Below are 21,439 nucleotides of genomic sequence, written 5' to 3'. Positions count from 1 at the left end.
TTGTTGCTGTCACTTTTATTTTTGTGTTTATTTGTAAAACCTCGTTTAAGACTTTGATGTGACTGCACAGCGCTGCATGGTGTCTCCTCCTTCCTCTCTATTCCCTCCCGCTCTGTCCCTCTCCCGCTCTGTCCCTCTCCCGCTCTGTCCCTCTCCCGCTCTGTCCCTCTCCCGCTCTGTCCCTCTCCCGCTCTGTCCCTCTCCCGCTCTGTCCCTCCGTCACGTCTCAGTCAAACCGACTGATTATCGGCTCAAGTTTAAGTCTTATGGTGAAGTGGAGGTGGGGAGAAGGTGTGGTCTGTCCTTTTATGGTGAAGCGGAGGAGGGGAGAAGGTGTGGTCTGTCCTTTTATGGTGAAGTGGAGGTATGGAAAGGGTTCACATGCACAGACTTGAGCTGCAGATGGGATCTATAAAGCTCAGATTTGTGGTGGTGTGCACACAGAGGGTTTTATACATTTGGAGTTTGCGGCACATGCCTCTGGTGGCCACTAGGAGTATGGCTCGATTAAGAAAATTCCTAAACAGTCTTTTAGAAATTAGGCCCCTGTTCTGTTTTTACAGAGAATTTTAGCCATAAAGCTATATATGTGCTGACCACTAGGGACAGCAGTGAACACAGCTCCAGAGTGGAAACTAAACCATTTCAAAGAGCCTAGAACCAGCTACAAAACAAATAAATGTTTCCTTCACCTAATTTTTCTTGACTTGTTTCCAACAGATGTGATCTAAATCCTGTCCTGGGTGCTACCAGTTTTGTTTATTTGTTGCTCTATTTCGTCCTTTTGGTTGGTTCTCTAACTAGCTCTGGTGGGTGTTTAACAGAACACAGCCTTGACATTAGAAAGGTTTGACAGTATAAATGCAGAGACGGTTACTATGCTTGGAAAGCACGGAGCTGTTTACATATGAAAGTGAAGCATAAATGAGCCCTAAGATAGAGATGGTACAGACAGACCCAGGGAGAGAACTAAAGTGGTAGTCTGTTGGTAGCCCACATAACTAAATGTAGCCACATACTTGTTGTGTGGTGGTGGCCGTGATGCACTGATGCTCTCCTGGTCTGTGTCAGTGTCCTCTACACTTGACATCTTCTTCATCTTCCTTGTCTTCTTCTAGGAAAAAAAAAGGAAAATTTATTTCCATATAAACCCTCAAAAGTGCAACATTTCACACCCATATCCACTCCTCTGAGCACTGAGCACCACTGTCCTACACTGGGGAGCAGAGGAAGTAGTTGAACCTTGCGTTTGGAGAAACTGCCGATGAAGGAGCGTCCAGAGGGCTTGGTGCTGCTGAGGTTGGTCTCATCTGTGTCGATGCAGTCTTCAGGTTTGCCCTGAGTGTAACAGACACATGTGAACTACGCTTGTCAAAAGTATGAAAATTCAGAAGCTCATCAATACTAAAAATGCTATTAAAACTAGACTCATTTGAGTAGGTATCAAAACTTAAAAAAGAAAAAGAAAGAAAATCACATTCACAGGACAGAAGTGAGACCACAGAGATTTACATCTTGGGCACACATTACTGCTTTCACATTATCACTATTCTGGTGGGAATTTTACAAATGTCAATTATTGATTTGACCAGTTCATTTTATGTAAACAGTGCAACTACACTGCAAGTGCAGTAAGGAGACAGCAGACCATCTCTTGAGTCATCTCTCATAAGCCATCCTGGCATGAAGGCTGCCTGTTAGACCATTAGGACTGAATATCTTTTTTTTATGTTCAGGAAATTATTATTTAACTCATTTTATTTGTTTTTAATTAGATGACAATAAGAAGAAAGGTGAAGGTTTTTGTCATATCACCTAGCCCTGTATTCATGCAACCAGGTTTCATTTCATGGAGAGCCTTTATAAAGTTCTCATAAAGTACAGAGAATCAGATAATGATCGATACTAAAACTGGTGCTGAAATTAGATACTCAGTTGGACAGGTATTGGTACAAAAAAAAGTTACATTCACAGGACACACATGAATCTTTCCTGAGTAGCTTTAGAATGATCTTGAGCTGTATCTGCACAAGTAAAAGAGCACATATATAGTGTATATACTAGTATATGCCCATGCACTTGGGCCCAACAGATATCGATTTTTTTGGATCCCATATGAAACCGATATAACAGTAGTTTTGTTGCTGGCCTAAACTGCACTTAATTTAACTTTTACTTATCAGTATTGTGGATCAGACTACAAGAGCATTTAAAGCCTGCACCCCAGTGCTGCGCACACAGATCTATGGCTGCACACTGGTGTAAACAAGAGCATGTGTGTCACATGACGTGATTCTGGGGTTGCATTCAGGGGCAGTACAGCATCACAAACACAGACAAATTACTCCTCTGATAAATACTGATGTGGAGCCACATATTAGGACATTTATCTGTAAATTGGATTAAATGGATGCAATATAGTTTAAGCTTTATAATGAAGTATAACATATCCACGTTGACTATCGGCCCACGTCAGCGATATGTGTCCAAAAGCTCATATTGATTGACAATATCAGCCAACCGACATATTGGTCAGGCCCTACCTTGGACCATAATGGAACCAACCTGGACCATTGAGGGATTACACAAATATAAGGGCACATGGTAAAATAAAAGAACGTACTAGGATTTAATGATGAAAATCATATTCTCTGTGTAGAGAAAGTGCTTTTATTATCATGCTACAGTAATGAGTATCAAGTCTATTTCTTAGTATTGGAATTTTTGTCTCTTGTTCCTAGGCCATATATGATGTACCAAGTACGTGTATTACGATGTAAAGTTCTGATGAGCAGTTTACTCAAAAATTCTTAGCCCTTAAAATCCAGCACGCCGTGCAGACCTTAGAGCCCGTTTTGTCGGACAGAGCTGTGATGGTGAAGCTATCTGGGTCTTCACGGTCCCGGATCTTGGACTCTTTCATCAGGTTGTCGAGCTTCTTCTTGGCCAAGTTCTCCACCTGCTTCCTGTTGGCTGAAGTCTGAAACAAAGATTCACAACACATCAGCCATTTGTGATCACACCATGTTGTTTTCTATAGGAATGCAGTTTTTTAACAGGTTCTCTTCACGATATATTGTTCTTAATGGTTCTGTATTATGGTATTTCCTAATCTATGTTATAAAATACCTGGAGTTTTGTTTTGTTTCTTTCACTCATGTTTAACACACAAACCTTACATACACTGCTCAAAAAAGGAAACAATTTGAAACCACATCAGATCTCAATGTGGATATCATTACCATATCATATCATTTTTAAACTCTCTACACCTTGACTAGAATGATTCAGGTAATTGCAGCCCTGCAGCAGAACAGAGCATTTTGAACTTTGGAGATGTGGCTAATAATAAAGGGCTACTTAAACATGTGTGAATGAAACAAAACATTCCAGGTATGTTTTTGATGAGATAACAACATTCCCACATAATTAAAAGCTCACATTAGTCAATTCATGCATAATACAGGCCTTAAAAGTGAATTGTTATAAGCTGCATTTTAGGGCCAACTTAAAATGCATGCAGTTATGAAACATTCAAGGTGCAAATGTCTTGACTGGGAGCAGATGATAGTGAAGAAAATGACATAATAATAAAAATTCTTTCATAGATTGGGCCACAAGGGGGCAGCACCCTCAACCATTTGAGTCTGGTATTTCTATCAGGATTTCTGTCAGTGCAGTAAAGTGTGAGTCAAATGTAGATGTCTTCTGTAATGAAAAAAATAATAGTTTTCTTAATTAGGCACATGTTTACTGTGTTTTGGCCTGAAAAAAAAAAGCATATATGAGTGCCATAAACTGCAGATGAAAATATCTGCATTAGGTATTTGCATTGACCTAAACAAAAAAACTTAATGTCATTTAAGTAATTAATAAGGGGTTATTCCACTGTTAAAATGTGAAGTGAAATACCCCCTTCTAAACTCCCCCACTCTCCCTTCAGAGCGCTATCACCACATAATCAGCATGCATCCTGCTTATGAAACTACTGCACTTTGAATCAGGTTTGTCAAGTCGTTACGTACACAGTTTTCAATTCAATTATCAAGCTTTTGTATATTTATAGAGAACTGTCACGTGGAAGCATGGGTGATGTAGGCTTGTGAGCAGAGCCTAGTATAGAATCTTATTGCTGACCTTAAGAAGGATTTGAATTGTGTCCAGGAGAGATCACTAAATTATTCAAACATGCATGGATTACATCCAGAACCTTTTCAGACATGTTTTTTTTGTTGAGGGAACGTTATGTCATAGTGAAAAAATAAATAAATAAATTAATACCCATCTTTAACTTATGTATTCCATTCTTGCAGTGTGAAGTATCTCACTGTTGCACACAGGTACAGACTAGACAAGGCACTGTATCATTTTTGCATCAATAATTCTCTTGTACTTGTTTCCATTAACTGAGATTTTCAGATTGTCTACGTCATTGGGAGAACTTTCTGAAGAGGCAGAGGAGCAGAGAAATTCGTCACTTACTAAAACAACAAAGTCACCTTTCCACTCCTCACATCTGAAAAACAATATTCATTTAAACTAAGCCCTTCTCGCTCTGGTAGTGTTAAAGCATACACTGTGTGCACAATTATTAGGGAAGTGGGTATTTTGACCATATTATGATTTTTATGCATACGCTCCAACTCCAAGCTGCATAAACTTGAATTCTTATTGGATTTAAGATAGTGCTCTCAATGAATCTCATGAATGTCATGGTTAACTCCTGATTAATCACCCACATGTTTGTCTCTTGAATCATCATTTTAATACTCTTATCAAAATAGGAAATTGGACAGTTGTGCTTTTTTTTTTTTTATTGCAAACCATAACAATTGTCAGTGAGACAACTTTGTCTCATGTTCCAATTTCATGAAGTGTTCTGCACCAGTGTCAGTGAAGTGCCCCTCTTCTGTCTGCATAACAGTCAAAGCAACTGAAGTTCCTACTGTGGGTGAAATGATGTGCTGTGACCTAAGGTAGTTTTCATTACTGAGGGTGGTCCAGTCATCTCCAGTTAGTAATCTCCATTACTGTGTTTGTCTGCCCAAAATGCCTGCTGTACTGGGGGCACTCGTGCTGGGACTTTTGGCCTCAGGTTCTGTGGCCTGCATTAGCACCTGCCAGTGGCGTTGTCGTACGGTGCTATTTGTTTTGCATCTCGTGTGGCAGGGCTGGCGCGCTTGATGGAGAGGGTGGGTCCAGCGACATGGGGTGTATATTGAGTGGTGGGACCGATGTGGGTCTGGCTGCGGTGTGCCTTCGTCCATGGGTTTGGGGATGTGGTGGCGGTGTGGGGGAGAGCGGGCGGATGGGCCTGTGGCTGGATTAGTAATGGACACAGAACTCCACTTTGACTGCGTTGCCAGCAAGGTGGAGGTGGGTTACTGGTATGGGCTGGTAAGGAAATACAATACAATACAACTCTATGACCAGTGTCCGGGAAGCTGTGGTTGATACTGCGCAAAAAGTTGATCGTCAGCAGATCAAAAAACTGACAGACTCCATGAATGGAAGGCTTATGACCATGATTGAGAAGAATAGTACCAATATTGATGCTGTTTTTTTTATGTCAAAAGTGTTCTTTTGTAAATTTTGAGTTATTTACTATTCTGATAGATGAAAATAAACAAATGAGAATGCCATTTTCAATTTAGTTGCGTAATAATTCTGCACATTAATAGTTTCCCAATCATTGTGCATACTGTAGTGCCTTTAGCATACATGTTTACATACATAATTCACCGCTAACTGGAGACATGTTATGTGCTTACCTATGCATTGTTGTTTCTATGCATCGTTCCACTCAGGTATTGACTAAGCACTTTATGTTCATTGTTCACAGTTTTCAGGCTTGTGCTCATTATACAATATAGTCACAGTCCCTTTAAGACCCGATGACGTTTGAGACACGCTGTTCTGTTTACAGGCATTAACCATCTTGTCTTGAGTTTTTCTAGTCAGTTAATAAAGCGACACATAGCGTTCTGTCTGAAATGTGAGAAACTGTCGACTCATTTACTTTCTTAAATATTCAGGTTTGATGATTATTAACATTTTGGACTGACTGAGAGCAATGTAGTTGTTCAGTTATAAAATGAATCCTCATTATACAACTTGCCCAATACTTATGCACACAGTGTACTTGAGATGAAATGTCGCGTATGTTGTCCTACTCATATCGGACTCATAGGATTCATTAATAGTATCAATATATTGTCTATTCCAACAATTGTTCCCCTGAAAAGTATAATTCCTTATAAATGATAGTGAATTATGGCAGTTTGAAAATCAACAGAAGGAGAGGGGACATGGCAGACAGAGACATAAGTGTCAGAATACAGTACCTTCCACTGTGAAAGAAGCAAGCCACAGAAGAGAGACAGGGGAAACAGAGTATAGATCAGACCTGCTCTGTGCACAAGGGCAGAGGGACAGAGGGGCAGAAGGACAGAGGGGCAGAGGGGCAGAGGGACAGAGGGGCAGAGGGACAGAGGGACAGAGGGACAGAGGGACAGAGGCAGAGGGACAGAGGGGCAGAGGGGCAGAAGGACAGAGGGGCAGAAGGACAGAGGGGCAGAGGGACAGAGGGACAGAAGGACAGAGGGGCAGAGGGACAGAGGGGCAGAGGGACAGAGGGGCAGAGGGGCAGAAGGACAGAGGGGCAGAGGGGCAGAAGGACAGAGGGGCAGAGGGACAGAGGATCTGAGAGGGAGAGGAGCAAAGGGACAGAGGGCCTGTAGAACAGTTATTTGTATTTTCACAGTTTTTCTTTTTTGTTTTTGTTTTTTTTCCTATTACTTAATTGAAATATTTGTCAAAGATTTTCAGTCAGGTGGAAGTTTATGAAGAAAACCTCTCTGTCTCATGTTCCACAAAATTTTATAAAATAAAATGCAGAAAAAATTATAAGCAAGGATCATATGTAATTTGTCATTTTAAAAATAAAGTTGATATACATTTTTATCTGTTAAATAACAATTATTGTGTAAATAATAGATGCACTGAGGCTCCTGTTGGCAGTTTGGTTGCTAGGTAACAGTGATGGAATGAGGCTGCCTCTACACATGCAGGGCTTGAGTGTAAAACGACTGTTTAAACTGCTCAAAACTAAGTCCACACTGTTCATGCCGAGGACAGAGGTGTGTGGACTCGAGTTTTCTAGTTGCTTGAGGAGCTAAATGATTAGCCTGAAGTGAAGCACTGCTCACAGAAAGCTGCTGTTGCACTTGTTCCATCTGTGTCACACAAAAACGATGCATACACAAAATTTATGAAGTCTCCTCATGTTAGCCCACTGCACAGACTCTGAATCTGTGTCTACAGTTTAAGAAATCAACCATTTTATTCAGAGAATTTATAAGTTATAATGCCCTATAGAAAATGGGTGAAACTAATAATGAGTTATAGTCATTTAAACACTGATATTTACTTTACACAGTTAAAAATACATTTTGGTTTCATTTTACAATATTATCAATTGGATAAATTTGATTTTGTAATATTTCAGCACTAGGCTCACACACACACACACACACACAGAACACAACACTAGGCTCTCTCTCTCACACACACACACACACACACACACATACACAAACACACACACACACACCTACACACACACACAGAACACAACACTAGGCTCTCTCTCTCACACACACACACACACACACACACGCACACACACACACACGCACACACACACACACACACACACACACACACACACACACACACACGTTAACAACTCAACCATGACTTGCCTAACCTATTTTAACCCATATCTGAAACTTTAAATCACATGTCTGAGTGTATACGATCTTTGTTTCCCTCACAACGATACATCTTTGTACTCACGTCTCCATTGAGAAGTTTACAGTCGTCTTCCATCTCATCCGCACTGTCCTCGTCAGACACATCACCTTCATCCGCATCTTCGCCAATGTTTGGAGGGAGCTTCTTTCCCTGAGGGACACACAGAGGGACACACGCTGAGGGACACCGAGAGTCTGCTACACTATGGAGAGTAAGGCTAACTCAGTGGTCACTACAAAAGCACAGGGAAAATCTGGCTTTGCTCAACTAGGGATCACCATCGGCGCCGCCAGACAGATTTCACTGGGGCACATGCCCCAGTATTAGTCTGTAGTGCCCCAGTATAAATAAGTAAAAATAGTAAATTAAAAAAAAAAATCACTTTAGAGTGTTCAGTCTACATGGCTAGGGTGACTATATTTCCGTTTGTGAAAACCCGGACACCTTACTGGGGTTAAGGTCTCGACATTGAGCTACTCTCACCTCGCAACCTGTGCACATGGCCTCCCACTTGTCCCGACCGGAACGGAAAACAGAATTTCTCGTCCAAGTCATTGTTAAATGTGCATTTGCCCTTCGGCATGTTGCCGACTGACTGACTGTTTGTGTCTGCTCGCTCCTTCTGAGTCACAGAGCTACGAGAGCCGCTCAATTTAATGACCCAATGAAAGGTAATGAAAACCCGGACATTTCCATAACTTAAAAAAAAAAAAGCCGGACACCCAGGACAGGACGCAAAAAACTGACATGTCCGGTGAAAAACGGACATTTGGTCACCCTAGCCTATAGCACAGAACAGACCTACTGCCACATTTGACTGAAGTTTGCCTAATAAAAGTGCACAAATGCATCAGTATTTGTCATGATGTGCATTTGGTTTGACAATGTGTAGAAGTAAATAACACTGCAGAAGCAGTAAGAAAATTTTACTCCAGTTAGAAACTTTAAAAAACAGTTTCAAAAATCCTACATACTTTCTTCACTTTTTTCACAGTTTTGTGTAAAGTGCCAGTGGAAGTTCTCTCAAAGAAGGGGTTCTCAAACTGTGGGTGAGGGTCCAAAAAAGAGGAGCAGAGTGTTTAAGTGCAGAAAAGTTTGCTTGGCTTTGTCGTTCATTTTGACTTGGTCATATTATATTTAAGTAGCTCGCATGCTGAAAAAGTGTGGGCTCCCTGATGCAACGGTTAGCCTAGCACTGTGAGCTCCCACATGGTTTCTGGAGATTACTATCTTACATTTACCATATCTGATGTGCATATTTAAGGTTAAAACATGGACTTTGTAGCACTCTTGTAGATGGATATTAGAAAGTTATTCCTTTTTTCAGGTAGGCCAAATGCATCAGTTCATTTCAGCTGGTTATTCAAAGATCCAGACAAGAAAATAATCTGATATGATTGTATAGTTTGAAGCACTATTTATGTTTTTTATGATAAATAAGTGTTAAAAATGTTTTGCTTGCGCGCTTTGCACGCTCGTATTAATTATCTGTGCCTCAGCTGTGCCCCAGTACACTAAGAGGTCTAGTGACGCCCCTGGGGATCACCCATCCAGCTTTTTCAGTTCCAATGCCAATTTCAATACTACGGCTTTAAGTACCTACCAATCCCCAATGCAAAGATTTCAAACTGCATTTAAGACAAAGCTGATCCAAATTTTAATCATTTAAAAAATAAAATTGTTGTCATTTATTTTATTTACTAAATAACAATTATTGTGCAAATAATAGATGTGCTAAGGCCGCTGTTTGCAGTTCGGTTGCTAGGTAACAGTTATGGAATGAGGCTGCCTCTGTATATGCAGGGCTGGAATGTAAAATGACTGCTCAAAACTAAACTGCTCAAAACCTAAGTCTACACTGTTCATGCCGAGGACAGAGGAGTGTGGACTCTAATTTTCACCATAAAAGTTGCTTTAGGAGCTAAATAATTAGCCTGAACTGAAGCACTGCTCACAGATAACTGCTCTGATGTGCTGCTGTTGCATTATGTTCCATCTGCTTTAAGTCAAACAAACTCACCAGCATATTCCACTGTGTCATGTCCTTTAGGCCGACAGAAGCTGAACCGCATCAGTGGCACAAGAAACGAACTGATTTATCAGCGCTTTATAGTTTATGCAAATTAACCATGCGGTTTTAAGTTTCATTTCTGTAAAACGTAAACAAATGTGCGCCTAAAGCCAAAATGCTCCAAACTGCAGAAGTACTAGTATTTTCTGTTTTTTTGTTTTGTTTTTTTTCTGGGACCAAATGGATTGCTGCCTGGGTTGCCATTAGAGCAGTGCGGCACAGGAAACATTTTGAAAGCTCACTGTGGGCATGGGCGGGACTGCACAACGCAGGAGAGGGCGGGTGGGATGATAAACTCCAGTCCTGCAAACTAAATATGAGTGTAAAGGAAAATATACAAATGATGAATGTATGCCTATCATGCATAATTTGTGCTGGATATTTTATTTGACATTAATGAAAACATTTTAAGCAGCAGACCGTCCCCCATCCCGTACGCCGCACGGGCTGCACCACTAAACCAGAACTAAACCAGGACTAAACCAGGTCTAAAAACAGGATTTAGTCAGGACTTAACCATGCCGCCGGACCGCCCACCGCGCCTCCTTCCATATGTAGTAGGGATGGGCATTCGATGAAATTTTCTTAATCGATCGTCGGAAGAATTAACAATCGATTATCGATTAATCATTAATGTTTTTATACTAAAATGATCATCATTATTATTACTATCTGCACTAATCTACAGAAATAAATTCAACTTTACGACAAATAAACTGTAACGACTCTAGAGCCACATCAATCCGTTTGACATTATAATGTTTTTGATTCAGTTTTGTGCAACTCTCACAGAAACAAAACGTAAAACCACATCACTAATTTACATAAACTAAGCGAAGATAAAAACACAGCTCTTGTGTCGCTGATGCAGTCAACTTCTGTCGAATTAAAAGACTGACTGAGTGAAATACAGGTTAGTGTGACCAGATTTGCGATTGTTAAAACCTAGACAACAGGGGGGTGGGAGGTGGGGACTCGCCATCGACATTGCACGACTCTCACCTGACAAAACTTTTTCCCACTGAACACTGAAACATGTGCTGCTTTATACACTGTGCACATGGACTCACACTTGTCCCAACGAAACGGAAAACATGGAATTTCTTGTACAAGTCATCATTAAATGCGCATATGCGTTTCAGCACGTTGCAGACTGTTTGTGTTTGTGTTTCGCTCAGAGAGACACATGTACAGACCCGTTTGGTCACGCTACACACAGCAACCTACATTCGGTTTGTAGATTAAAATGAACGTAATCAATGAAATTCTTAATGATCAATTATCGCTTAACCCTTGTATTGTGTTAGAAAGCTACACGCGTCTTTAGTGTTACCGGGTCAAATTTGACCCGTGATTTAACTCAGCCTGAAAATACTTAAAAACACTAGATATCATCCAATATTGTTTTTCCCCTCATAACTAACTTAGTATGTGTTCATGTCCATGGAAACATTTTTATTTATTTTTTTTTTTTTGGCTGCACAGACCTTTTATCTTAAAATATACCACTCGTTTTTGATTACAAAAACTGCTTAAATTCACAAATTATATTTCCTATAGTGATAAAATTTGTAATTATATAATTATACTATAATCATAATAATTTTATATATAATACATATAATATAAATCTAATTTATATAAGTATAATTATTATTATTATTAATAATTAATTATTAATTATTGGGTGTGAAGAGGCTTGGTGACCATGAACTTACTCACTTTTTCTTGACTTGAAGACGTCTCTTTCAGTCTTTGTGACATCTGGGTTCTCCTCACCACATGTGTGCTCTTGTTCAGGGTCATACTGAACCTCATCCTCATCCACAGACGTATATATGAATGGACATAACTAACGCTGTAGCCACCGCGTTCCAAATAGAAAGTTCTCCAGGAGGCTCTTCCGGCTCCTTCTGACTCTGGCTCCAATTGACTTATGTTAGGATCTTGTCGTCCTTCTCTCTGTACCTGCTGCTGTGAGCCTCGTCATTTTGGTCTTAAAATATACATATTAACCTGCGACACATGATCCTGATTTTTTATTTTTTTTTGGCTGTTTTGTCCGTCCAAAAAATCCTATTCATAACATATAACCTGACTCTAGATTCGCTCCTGTAACCGTGAGCTTCATTTGAGCGGCGCCAAACGCTGTGGGTGACGTCACACTCACTTAGTCCACTTCTTTTATTCAGTCTGTGTCCTCATCCTCATCCTCAGATACATCTTCCTCAGCTTCACTTTCCTCTCTGTCTTCAGAATCACTGTCATGACCAAAGATCTGATCCAGCGCCTCATAAACAGTGAACCTGCTCATGTTGACTGATGCTGCAACAGAATCCAGCTGATAATATCTCACTAAAACCCTGTTTATATATGACAATGTTTATTTTAGATTCAAAATGTGTCAATGTGCTGCAAGAAAGAGAAGAGTTCACGTGGGTGAAGACGACCTTTTTGTGTGTGTGTGTGTGTGTGTGTGTGTTTGTGTGTGTGTGTGGTGGGACACACTGAGCCATATTTGATCCACAGAGCAGCCTACAGCTTGTAAGTGATGCATAAAACAGCCACTATTCTCTGCCGGGTCATTTTTGACCCGTAACACCACAGATGTCACTTTTTTTTTTTCAGACCTTTACAATTTACTAAAATGGTGAAAATTGATTTTGTTGCGTTAAAATAGTTGTGTCTGAGGATTAGATGAAGCCTCATTCCGGTACAAAAAAGCAAATGGCAGTTTTTACATACCTAAACTTGAAAACGGGTCAATTTTGACCCTAACACAATATAAGGGTTAATCGACTAATCATGCCCATCCCTAATGTGCAGCCCAATTCCTTTCACTTTTCCGTGTTTGATAGAGCTTAAGAAAGCAAAGGTTCCTATCCTGCGGGACGTGCGGGTGGAAGCGGGACTACACAGTGCGGAAGCGGAAGCGGGACTGAAAATTGGGTCCCGCATAGACATCTACTTGCCATCTTGTCTTGGTCTCCCTCATGAGCATCATGTGACAACAGAACAAGTCAAGATTCACTCCCGTTCGTACAGGCTTGGTCCGATTGTGCTGAAATTTGACTCACTAATGTGTGATCTCAGCCTGAATATAATCCGCTTTAAAGCATATGAAAAATTTACACTATAGTGCCTCCTACCATAGACGTGAAAAGTCAGCATTATTGGATTTGTATCAAATGTGGGAATTCAAGTGTATGAATGACTAGAAGCAAAAACATATTACTGACTTGGGCATTTTGTTGGCCAGCAGGGGCGCAAAGACATGTAAAAACATTTAAAGATGCACTATGTAATTTTTCTGTTGGAGGATGTGTTGGTGCAAAATTTTAGAAAAATGGCAGGATTAGGTTAGGAGTTATGGTTGCATCTTTAATACATACTCTTAGTTTTAAATTGTGATAGCAATACATTGAAAATACAACCACACATTCATTTGTGCTGAGCAAACAAATTTAGGTTATCAATAAACTAGAATATTATATTAGGTGCGCTGCAGTTTTTTAATGACAATAATGAAACTGATAGCATTGCTACTTTTTGATACCATGGGATACCGTAATACTGCATTAGTATAAGTACCTGCCACTCGCCGATATCAACCGATACCACTGAAGAGACTGAAACCAGCATTTTTGCTTGAACCATACCTTGGTTCCTTGACTGTGCTCATGCTTGGACCATACCTTGACCAGGATCTTGCCTCGGAGCGTCTCAGGAGATGGCAGGCGTCCCAGCTCGTCTACTCCAATGTTGGACAGGTCCAGTTTGTCCCCCAGGATGTCCACCAGGTACTGCGCCATCTTCTTCTGTTGAGGGACTGTGCAGTGGTTCTCTATGGACAGGATGACTGGGTAACTGCCAGACAAAAACAAAAAAAACATTGGAACAATTCTAAATGATTTGCCTAAACTATCGTGCATGGCTAGGTTTGTGGCTAGCACTCATGCTTCTTAGCAAATAGGTTCCGCGTTCAATCCCTGGGTCGCCCAGGTCTTTGTGTGTGGAGTTTGCATGTTCTCCCTGTGTCTGGATGGGTTTCCTCTGGAGGTAAAGTAGTCTCGATCAAGACTTGCTCAAGATCTGGAGATGGGTCCTTAAGCATGCGTTGCGGTGGTCACTACTCCTGATGAGGTGCCCTAACGGCATTGAAGGATGGGTCAAATGCACAGGACAAATTCCTTATGGGGATAATAACTTTAACCTTAACATCAACATGTCAGCAAGCATGAAGAATGTGATCATTCTTCACAACAAAATGGTATATTTTTTTCTGACAAGTATTGCAATAATTATCTGATTTATGAGCTTTATGTACAAGTCAACATTCAGTTCATAGTAGGTTGTCAAAAGTACCAAATACTATACTAATCATAGTATAGAGACTAGATATCCATATGAGCATGCTAAATATCAGTAGTAAAAAGGACAGAAAATAACCTTTCCTGAATAGCTTTAGAATGATGTTGAGCTGTAGTATAAGAGCACATGGACTAGTATACACACATGGACACTATGGAACCTACCTGGATGAATAAGGGATTACAGAGATATAAGGTCACATTAATATAAAAGAAAGAACTAACATTTCATGTTGAAATTCACACACACACACAAAAAAAAATTATATATATAATTCCTTAGAATAGAAATTGAGTTTGAAATTTTTGTATCATGACAACAGTAGTTGTACCTAAATATTACATGATATTTTTTAATGAACATTTGAGTATTTACCAACACAGGCATAGCACAGTAGACCGCAATACATTCTTCTAACATACCAGTACATCTTAGTACCAGTCTGTGTTTTACCTGTGGAGAAGAATCCAGGTCACGACTACACCTCTGCGGATCATCTAAACCCACATCATTTGCCATCCCCACATCAGACGAAAGAGACAGGCTAAAAATAGTCCTTTGAGCCGAGTGTGGATGGGATTAGCACCTTGAGTGAGCATGGGCTTCACTACTCTGTGTTCAAATGGAACTCAAATGACTATGCTTGTCACAGTCATGGTGTCATAGGAGAGGAGGACTGAATATCAAGGCTAGAAATGCCATGACTAGAATCTATCTAAAACAACTAAATGGGGGCATGGCAAAAGCTCTCCCAACTATTAGGCATCTCTGTATCTGACCCAAACTGCACTGACAAAATTACACCTGCATGGGAGTTCAAGCATACATTTATATGAAGACAGATTAAATGTCTTAAACATGCCTGATGAGGTTTCAGATGTAATCCATGCATGTTTGAGTACTTTAGCTTTCTTTCCCGGGCCATAGTTGAACCCTCCTTATGGTTAGCAGTACCATTCTGCCCTTTCTGTTCTGATTCTTAGCCCACAGGCTTACATCACCCATGCTCCTCATATGTCAATTCTCCATAAATATGCAAAAGCATGATACAATACAATACACCATAATTTTACAAACCTGATGCGATGTGCAGTAGTTGAATTAACGGGATGCACACTGATTGTTTTGTGATGTGGCTTTCAAGGGGAATGACTTCATGTGAAGAGCAACAAGAAGGGGAACTCAGGGCATCAACAAAGCGAAACTTAATAAATATGTTAATACGTTTCAGTGAATACAGTATTTTCTAAAGAATAAGGGTTTACTAATAGTGAAACTCATAAGAAGTATTTATTTAAGTCATCATAAGTAGTAGTGCATTTATACACTACAGTACATACAGTATAATATTAAAGGGCCCATATCAAACTATTTTATGACCTATGTTATAATTGTGTTTGATCATCAAAAACATACCCATAATTGTGTTTTGTTCTATAAACACACACATTTAACCCACAAACCCTGCATATTTAGCTAATCTCTCTAACAGAAAACCCTCCACCTTGTGGTAACAGAGGCAGTGCCTCACTGTGTTTTTAACCTCCATACACTTTCATTCATCATTCAGTCATTTGAATAATTTCAGCCCTGGAATTGCCAATTTCTACAGATCTAATTGTGAAAGGTAGCTGTTGATTGTGTATTTTGAGTTTTGATGTAGTAGAGTGTGATAAAGGGTTACTTGAACAAAACACAGCTCTGGGTATTTCTGGATGAGATGATAATATTCTAACATGGCTAAAAGTTCATAATAGTACATTTTGCATAATATAGAACTTTAGAGAACTTTTGACTGCTCAGAGAAGATCACCTGGACTCATGCATTAATGGATGTTAATGAAACATCCTTGAATGAAGCAAAAATACAACAGTATAAACATGGTTAAAAGGTAAAAAAAAGAGTCAATTTTGCATAAAGTGTTCTTTAACTACTGTCTGATGTCTTCTCCAGGACTCCAGAACTGCATCCCATGTGTAAGACAAAACACATCACTAGACAATCACATGATGTTCAGAAGGCTACAGTAATACCCGATGTAAAGCAGGTAAACGGTCACATATTTATACAGCGCATTTCCACCTTTAAGGCTCAAAGCACTTTACAACAAGGAACCACTCACCCATTCACAAACACATTCTAACACCAGTGTACTCAGGTAGTAGGGGCGAGGTGGGTTACGTGCCTTGCCCAAGGACACAACAACAGAATTCATTTGTGGGAGCTAGAATCGCACCCCTAATCTGTGGGTCAGTGGATCTGGCTGCTCAACCAATGACGTTTTGTCAAGAGTGGGACTCAAACCGCCAACTTTCGGCTCAGTGGACAAATGCCCTAGCAACTGAGCTACTGCTGCCCCACAAACAAACTCTTCTGTCTGACTAAAAGAACTGCTAATGTCTTGCTGGATATTTGATAATTATTTTGGAAGATCACATGTATATCTTTGAAGTGGCTTATCATCAGCAGTTGTGTTAGCTCTATGAGGCACTAGAACACCTAGATAATTGTTGCCAAAGAACAAGATTAGCTGTAAAGGGCTCTAATGTAATGCATTTGTCACAGTCACAAGCAAGCTAAAAAAAAATAAAAATCAAAGCAGCGGAACACTGCCAAAGAGGGATACATATCTACATGAGAATGTATAATATTAATCTGGTTTGGAGTGGATTTGATAAGAGTTGTAACCAGCAGAGGCCTGTCTGTGTTTGCATATTTTCCCTGTGTCTGGTTGGATTCTCCATTTGATGATACATTTCCCATTTCTATTCACCTTATTTCGAAAGCTGCCGTGGGCGCCACCATTGTCATTCGGTTTGCATTATTTTGAATGGGGCTGCCAATCTTGACAGCAAATGTGCTCTTACAGACTACAAAGCTCTTTTAAAGCCTCCCAGAGAATTGGTGCAGTGTGACTTTTTGGTGCACATGAACACTGAACATTCTTTTTATGTTTAAAAAAAAAATCAAAATCAAACATTCCTAAAACTTTTCTCAAATTTTCCACTGAAATGCACAGGATTTTCTGGTAGGGATGGCTCATTTTGGTGTTGATAGATTTGAACTGAACTCACTCGTTCTTAACAAAGGCATATTTGTTGATGGTCTCTATGACGTCTTTGAACAAGATTTTGGAGGTGAGGGTGTATCCATGGTGGACGATCGGTTCCCCGTCCTGCCCGTCCCAACAGTCCACTGAAAAGGAAAACAAAAGTTAACCAATAACTATTATTAATATTTGGAAAGAGCTTTTAGAAGGCAGCTGAAATGTGCTCATCATCTGTAAAACATTTTCAATCAGCAACCAAAATAACCATAGACCACTCCTGAACAGCGATTATATAGACTATGTACAGTAGTGCTAATGAAACAAAAGCAACCATGATTAAAGCTCCTAGATTTCACAAAACTGACTCATTTTATCTTTAAGTCATGTCACAGGGAGAACAGTAGTGCTGTGTATGCTGTGTGTAAGAGCAGCTTTAGTAGAGTCTACTTCCTGAGAAAGCTCAGGTCTTTCTATGTGTGCAGCAAGTTACAGACTTCTACAAGTCTGTGGTGGCCAGCACCCTGTAGTTGGCTGTGGTCTGCTGGGGGAGCACCACCAGGAAAAGGGACACTGGACGGACTGACAAACTGATCTGTAAAGCTGGTCACGTGATCATCTGTGAAAAGGAGACATTTGTCACAGAGAGGGACAGGAGGACATCGGATAAACTACTTTCCATCATGGACACTCCTGCTCACCCACTGGACCAGACTATAAAGGGACAGATAATACTCCCTACAACTGTACAACAACTATAGTCTGAATATAGACGGACCAGAGGAGCTCATTCTCCAACAGGCTCCTACAGCTCCACTCAAACAGTGAACAACTGTACACCAACTCACCCTTATGTAACAGATGACACTCCCTACAGCTATACAACACAAACTTATGTAACAGATAACCCTGTCAATCATTAGATCACCTTTGCACTGTTTTACCTAACGACCTCTTGTGTATAGAAGATATTTATTACTGTATTTCTATATTTGATTTTTACTTGTACATATTTATGCCTTATTTAATGCCACTTTCTTATTATTTTTGCTACTTATACTTACTTAAAATGGATTATTACCATTTATAGTTTTGCTCTTTGTTATTAAAATATATTGTGAGGTGTGAACTACTGTGTCTAAATCATTTCAATAAAGTTTGAAGTGACTGACCCTCCACACAGCGGCAGCCCGCCTGCAGCACCCAGGCGTACATGTCCACCCGAGACTGGGACATGAGCTGGTCGCCCATCAGGTAGGTGTTATGTGAGGAGGCTATGAAGTAGTTACACAGTGGCTGCCTCATGTCCTGAGTCACGCTGTAATGCTCCGGGTTGAAGATGTCTCCTGCTGGGCTGCGCATGTAGTTGGTGAAACCTGCAGATGGCAGGTCAAAGTCAACAGAAGAAGGTAAGGACACACACCTGATGCATGTTCAAAGATTCAAAGAAATGTATTGTCATTTCCACACATATTCATGTGATAATCATTATACATAACTACAAAACTAAATCATTAATGTTCCTAATTCATTTGAAGAGGGAGTATTATGACTCCATGCATGTTTGAGTAATTGAGCTAGATCTAGATTTCTCCCGCACTTGTGATCATATCCAAAACTCAGTTCATAAACCTACTTCACCCATGCTCCCACGTAGCAATTTTCCAAAAATATACATAAGAAAAATGCTAAACAATATACTATAACTTCACAAACCTGATACGATGTGCAGTAGTTTCATTAGCAAAATGCGTCAAAAACAAAACTTATTAAACATGTTTACAGCAAATACAGCATATTTAAGACATTAAAATGTAGCATGATGATGTCATACGTTAGCAGTTAATACCTTACAAAATAAATACTATACTCAGTTTTAATAAGTCATGGTGACACTATCTGTAACAGTCAATTTTACCATCGATTCCCAGGACTTCCTGCTTCTGGTTCTCCGAGCACGGCTCAAATTTGTTGATAATCTCCAGACAGTGGTCCTTGGTCACTTTGGTCATCTGAAAATACAGCAAATGTTTCAATAACAACTGGGCTGCAACAAACCATTATTTTGCTAATCGACTAACAACATTTTTATTTTTTTTATTTTACCAAGATAAAGCTGAAGTGAAACCACTTAAGGGCAGCCTGGTGAATTTTTTGATCAACAAAACAAAATGTACACATTTTTTGTGTTATTTTCATGTAAATACTGCTCTGACCAAGTCCAAAAACATATTCTCACAACTTATAGGCCAGTTAACGATTATTCAAACATTAAATAAGTTGATTATTTCCTCAACAATCAATGACTTGCACTTATTCAATTCACTTGTTGCAGCCCTAAATAATAATAATAATAATAATAATAAAGTACAATATATTTTGGACAGTCTATTCTCAGAATAGCTTTGAATGTGTACAAGAAAATAATTTTTGCTCTAAACTTTCTACTGCTGACCTAAAAACAGCCTTTGTAATTTGATAACCTTGAAAATATTAATTAATTTTGACTAAAAAGAATGTAGAAAAAAATAAGGTCCTCAGACTTCTTTTTGACTGCATTTTGTACAAGTCTGCATTCACGTTTTTCAATTCATTTTATTCAAGTTCAAAGAGTCATACAATCTAAATATTGGAGAGACAAAAGCGATTTGACCAAACCCCCTTGAGACAAAGTAATATCTGTTGTTTATGAGTGTGGTGAACAGTGCACACACCTCTACAGCGGGCGGCAAGTTTTATCCCCAGGACAAACTGTTGCTCGCCTCATTAACCTGCAGTGTTTCAGGAGTGGTGTCGTTAGCAGGCCATTCATGTAAAGCTCTGACTCGGGAGCCTATGTCCCTGCAGGGCCTGTTGACTTCTGCCCACAATCATAAGCGCTTTTACAGCCATGGAAAACGCCGGCTGCCCCTGACCTCCACCAGAGCAAAACAATAACGCTGTAATGGTCCCTGAGAGTGTGCAGCAGGGAGGGGGAGCAGATCCGCCAGGCAGGCTTTTATGCTCTGTGCTCAGGTCTGATGCTACACAGACAGATGTAGAGAGATGCACTGGGGGGAAATAAATACTGATTTCACAAGGCAGAAGGATTTAAACTAACAAACCACAATGATAAGAAAACACTCTTTATACAACAGAATGTGATTTTTTTTTTTACTTTTTCAGTATTGATACTTGCTCACATGATTATCAAGTTTCGATACTAATTGTAGAAAATGATTAGTATCTCATTTCTGATACTTTGGACAAGCATACAACAGATGAGCAAGACTTTTATGTGCCGGGCTCAGTCTCATGTCTGATGTTATAAAACTGACAGATCTGGAGAGAGGCACTAGGGGACAAATGTGTGTTCAAATGCAGACGCAGAAGAACATATAGTGACATACAAGTTTTGTCACAATACTAAAATTTCAGATTCCGATTTGACAATGATAATTAAAAATACTAACACATTCAAGTATAGAACTTTCTGTAATATTACCATGTGGTCTTTTATCTGTGTAATCCTTCAGTCTTCCAGGTAGATCCCATAGACGTTCCTGGGCATATACTAGTCTATATGCTCTTATACGTGTTCAAGATTATTCTAAAGCTATTCAGGAAAGGTAAAAAAAAAAGTATGTCTATGTCTATGTGACTTTTTGATATTGGCATTGATACTTGTTCAAATGATTATCTAGTTTTATTATTTATTTATTTAATAGGGACAGTGCATATTAATGAACATCTACAACATTGCAGTGTAAATATGTCAGATTATAGCAAGAATGCTCATTTCCATCTGTAGTCGCTAGGCAGGTAACACCACAAACTTAAACAAAACAAAAACAAGTAACAGATATGCACTAAAAGTTCCACAAGTCTGTTTTTCCTTTAGCCACTGTTTCAAGTAGGATTTTAAAGTGGCAAGTGTTGGAGTTTCTCTTATTCATAGTGGCAGACTGTTCCAAAATGTTGTGCCTCTGACTGAGACACACATTGTCTGAATGTGGTGCGTCTGTGTGGGACCTCACAGTTCTCCCGGGCTGTGGCCCTAGTTCCCATTCCACTGATGGTCTTTACTTTAATAAAATCCTGTAACGGAGGACGGGCAAGTCCATGCAAAACTTTATAGATAAAACATCCATATTTA

General features: G+C 39.7%; 1 protein-coding gene across 1 annotated transcript in view; it reads right to left on the bottom strand.

Annotated features, from left to right (window-relative positions):
- Nucleotides 1-21,439, bottom strand: part of plch2a (phospholipase C, eta 2a) — a 53,450-nt gene that overhangs the window by 14,732 nt on the left and 17,279 nt on the right. Inside the window, exons 6-13 of the mRNA XM_055166212.1 lie at nt 19,223-19,316; nt 18,477-18,680; nt 17,333-17,453; nt 13,582-13,753; nt 7,858-7,965; nt 2,843-2,980; nt 1,243-1,338; nt 1,020-1,114 (exon numbers count right to left, since the gene is read on the bottom strand). Coding sequence (XP_055022187.1) covers nt 1,020-1,114; nt 1,243-1,338; nt 2,843-2,980; nt 7,858-7,965; nt 13,582-13,753; nt 17,333-17,453; nt 18,477-18,680; nt 19,223-19,316 — 1,028 coding nt within the window. The remainder of the gene's footprint in view (nt 1-1,019; nt 1,115-1,242; nt 1,339-2,842; nt 2,981-7,857; nt 7,966-13,581; nt 13,754-17,332; nt 17,454-18,476; nt 18,681-19,222; nt 19,317-21,439) is intronic.

This window comes from Boleophthalmus pectinirostris, unplaced genomic scaffold (genome assembly GCF_026225935.1).
Source record: "Boleophthalmus pectinirostris isolate CB_2022bp ecotype Guang Dong unplaced genomic scaffold, ASM2622593v1 HiC_scaffold_8, whole genome shotgun sequence".
Taxonomy (NCBI): Eukaryota; Metazoa; Chordata; class Actinopteri; order Gobiiformes; family Gobiidae; genus Boleophthalmus; species Boleophthalmus pectinirostris.
This window is presented reverse-complemented; position numbering and strand designations above follow the sequence as displayed.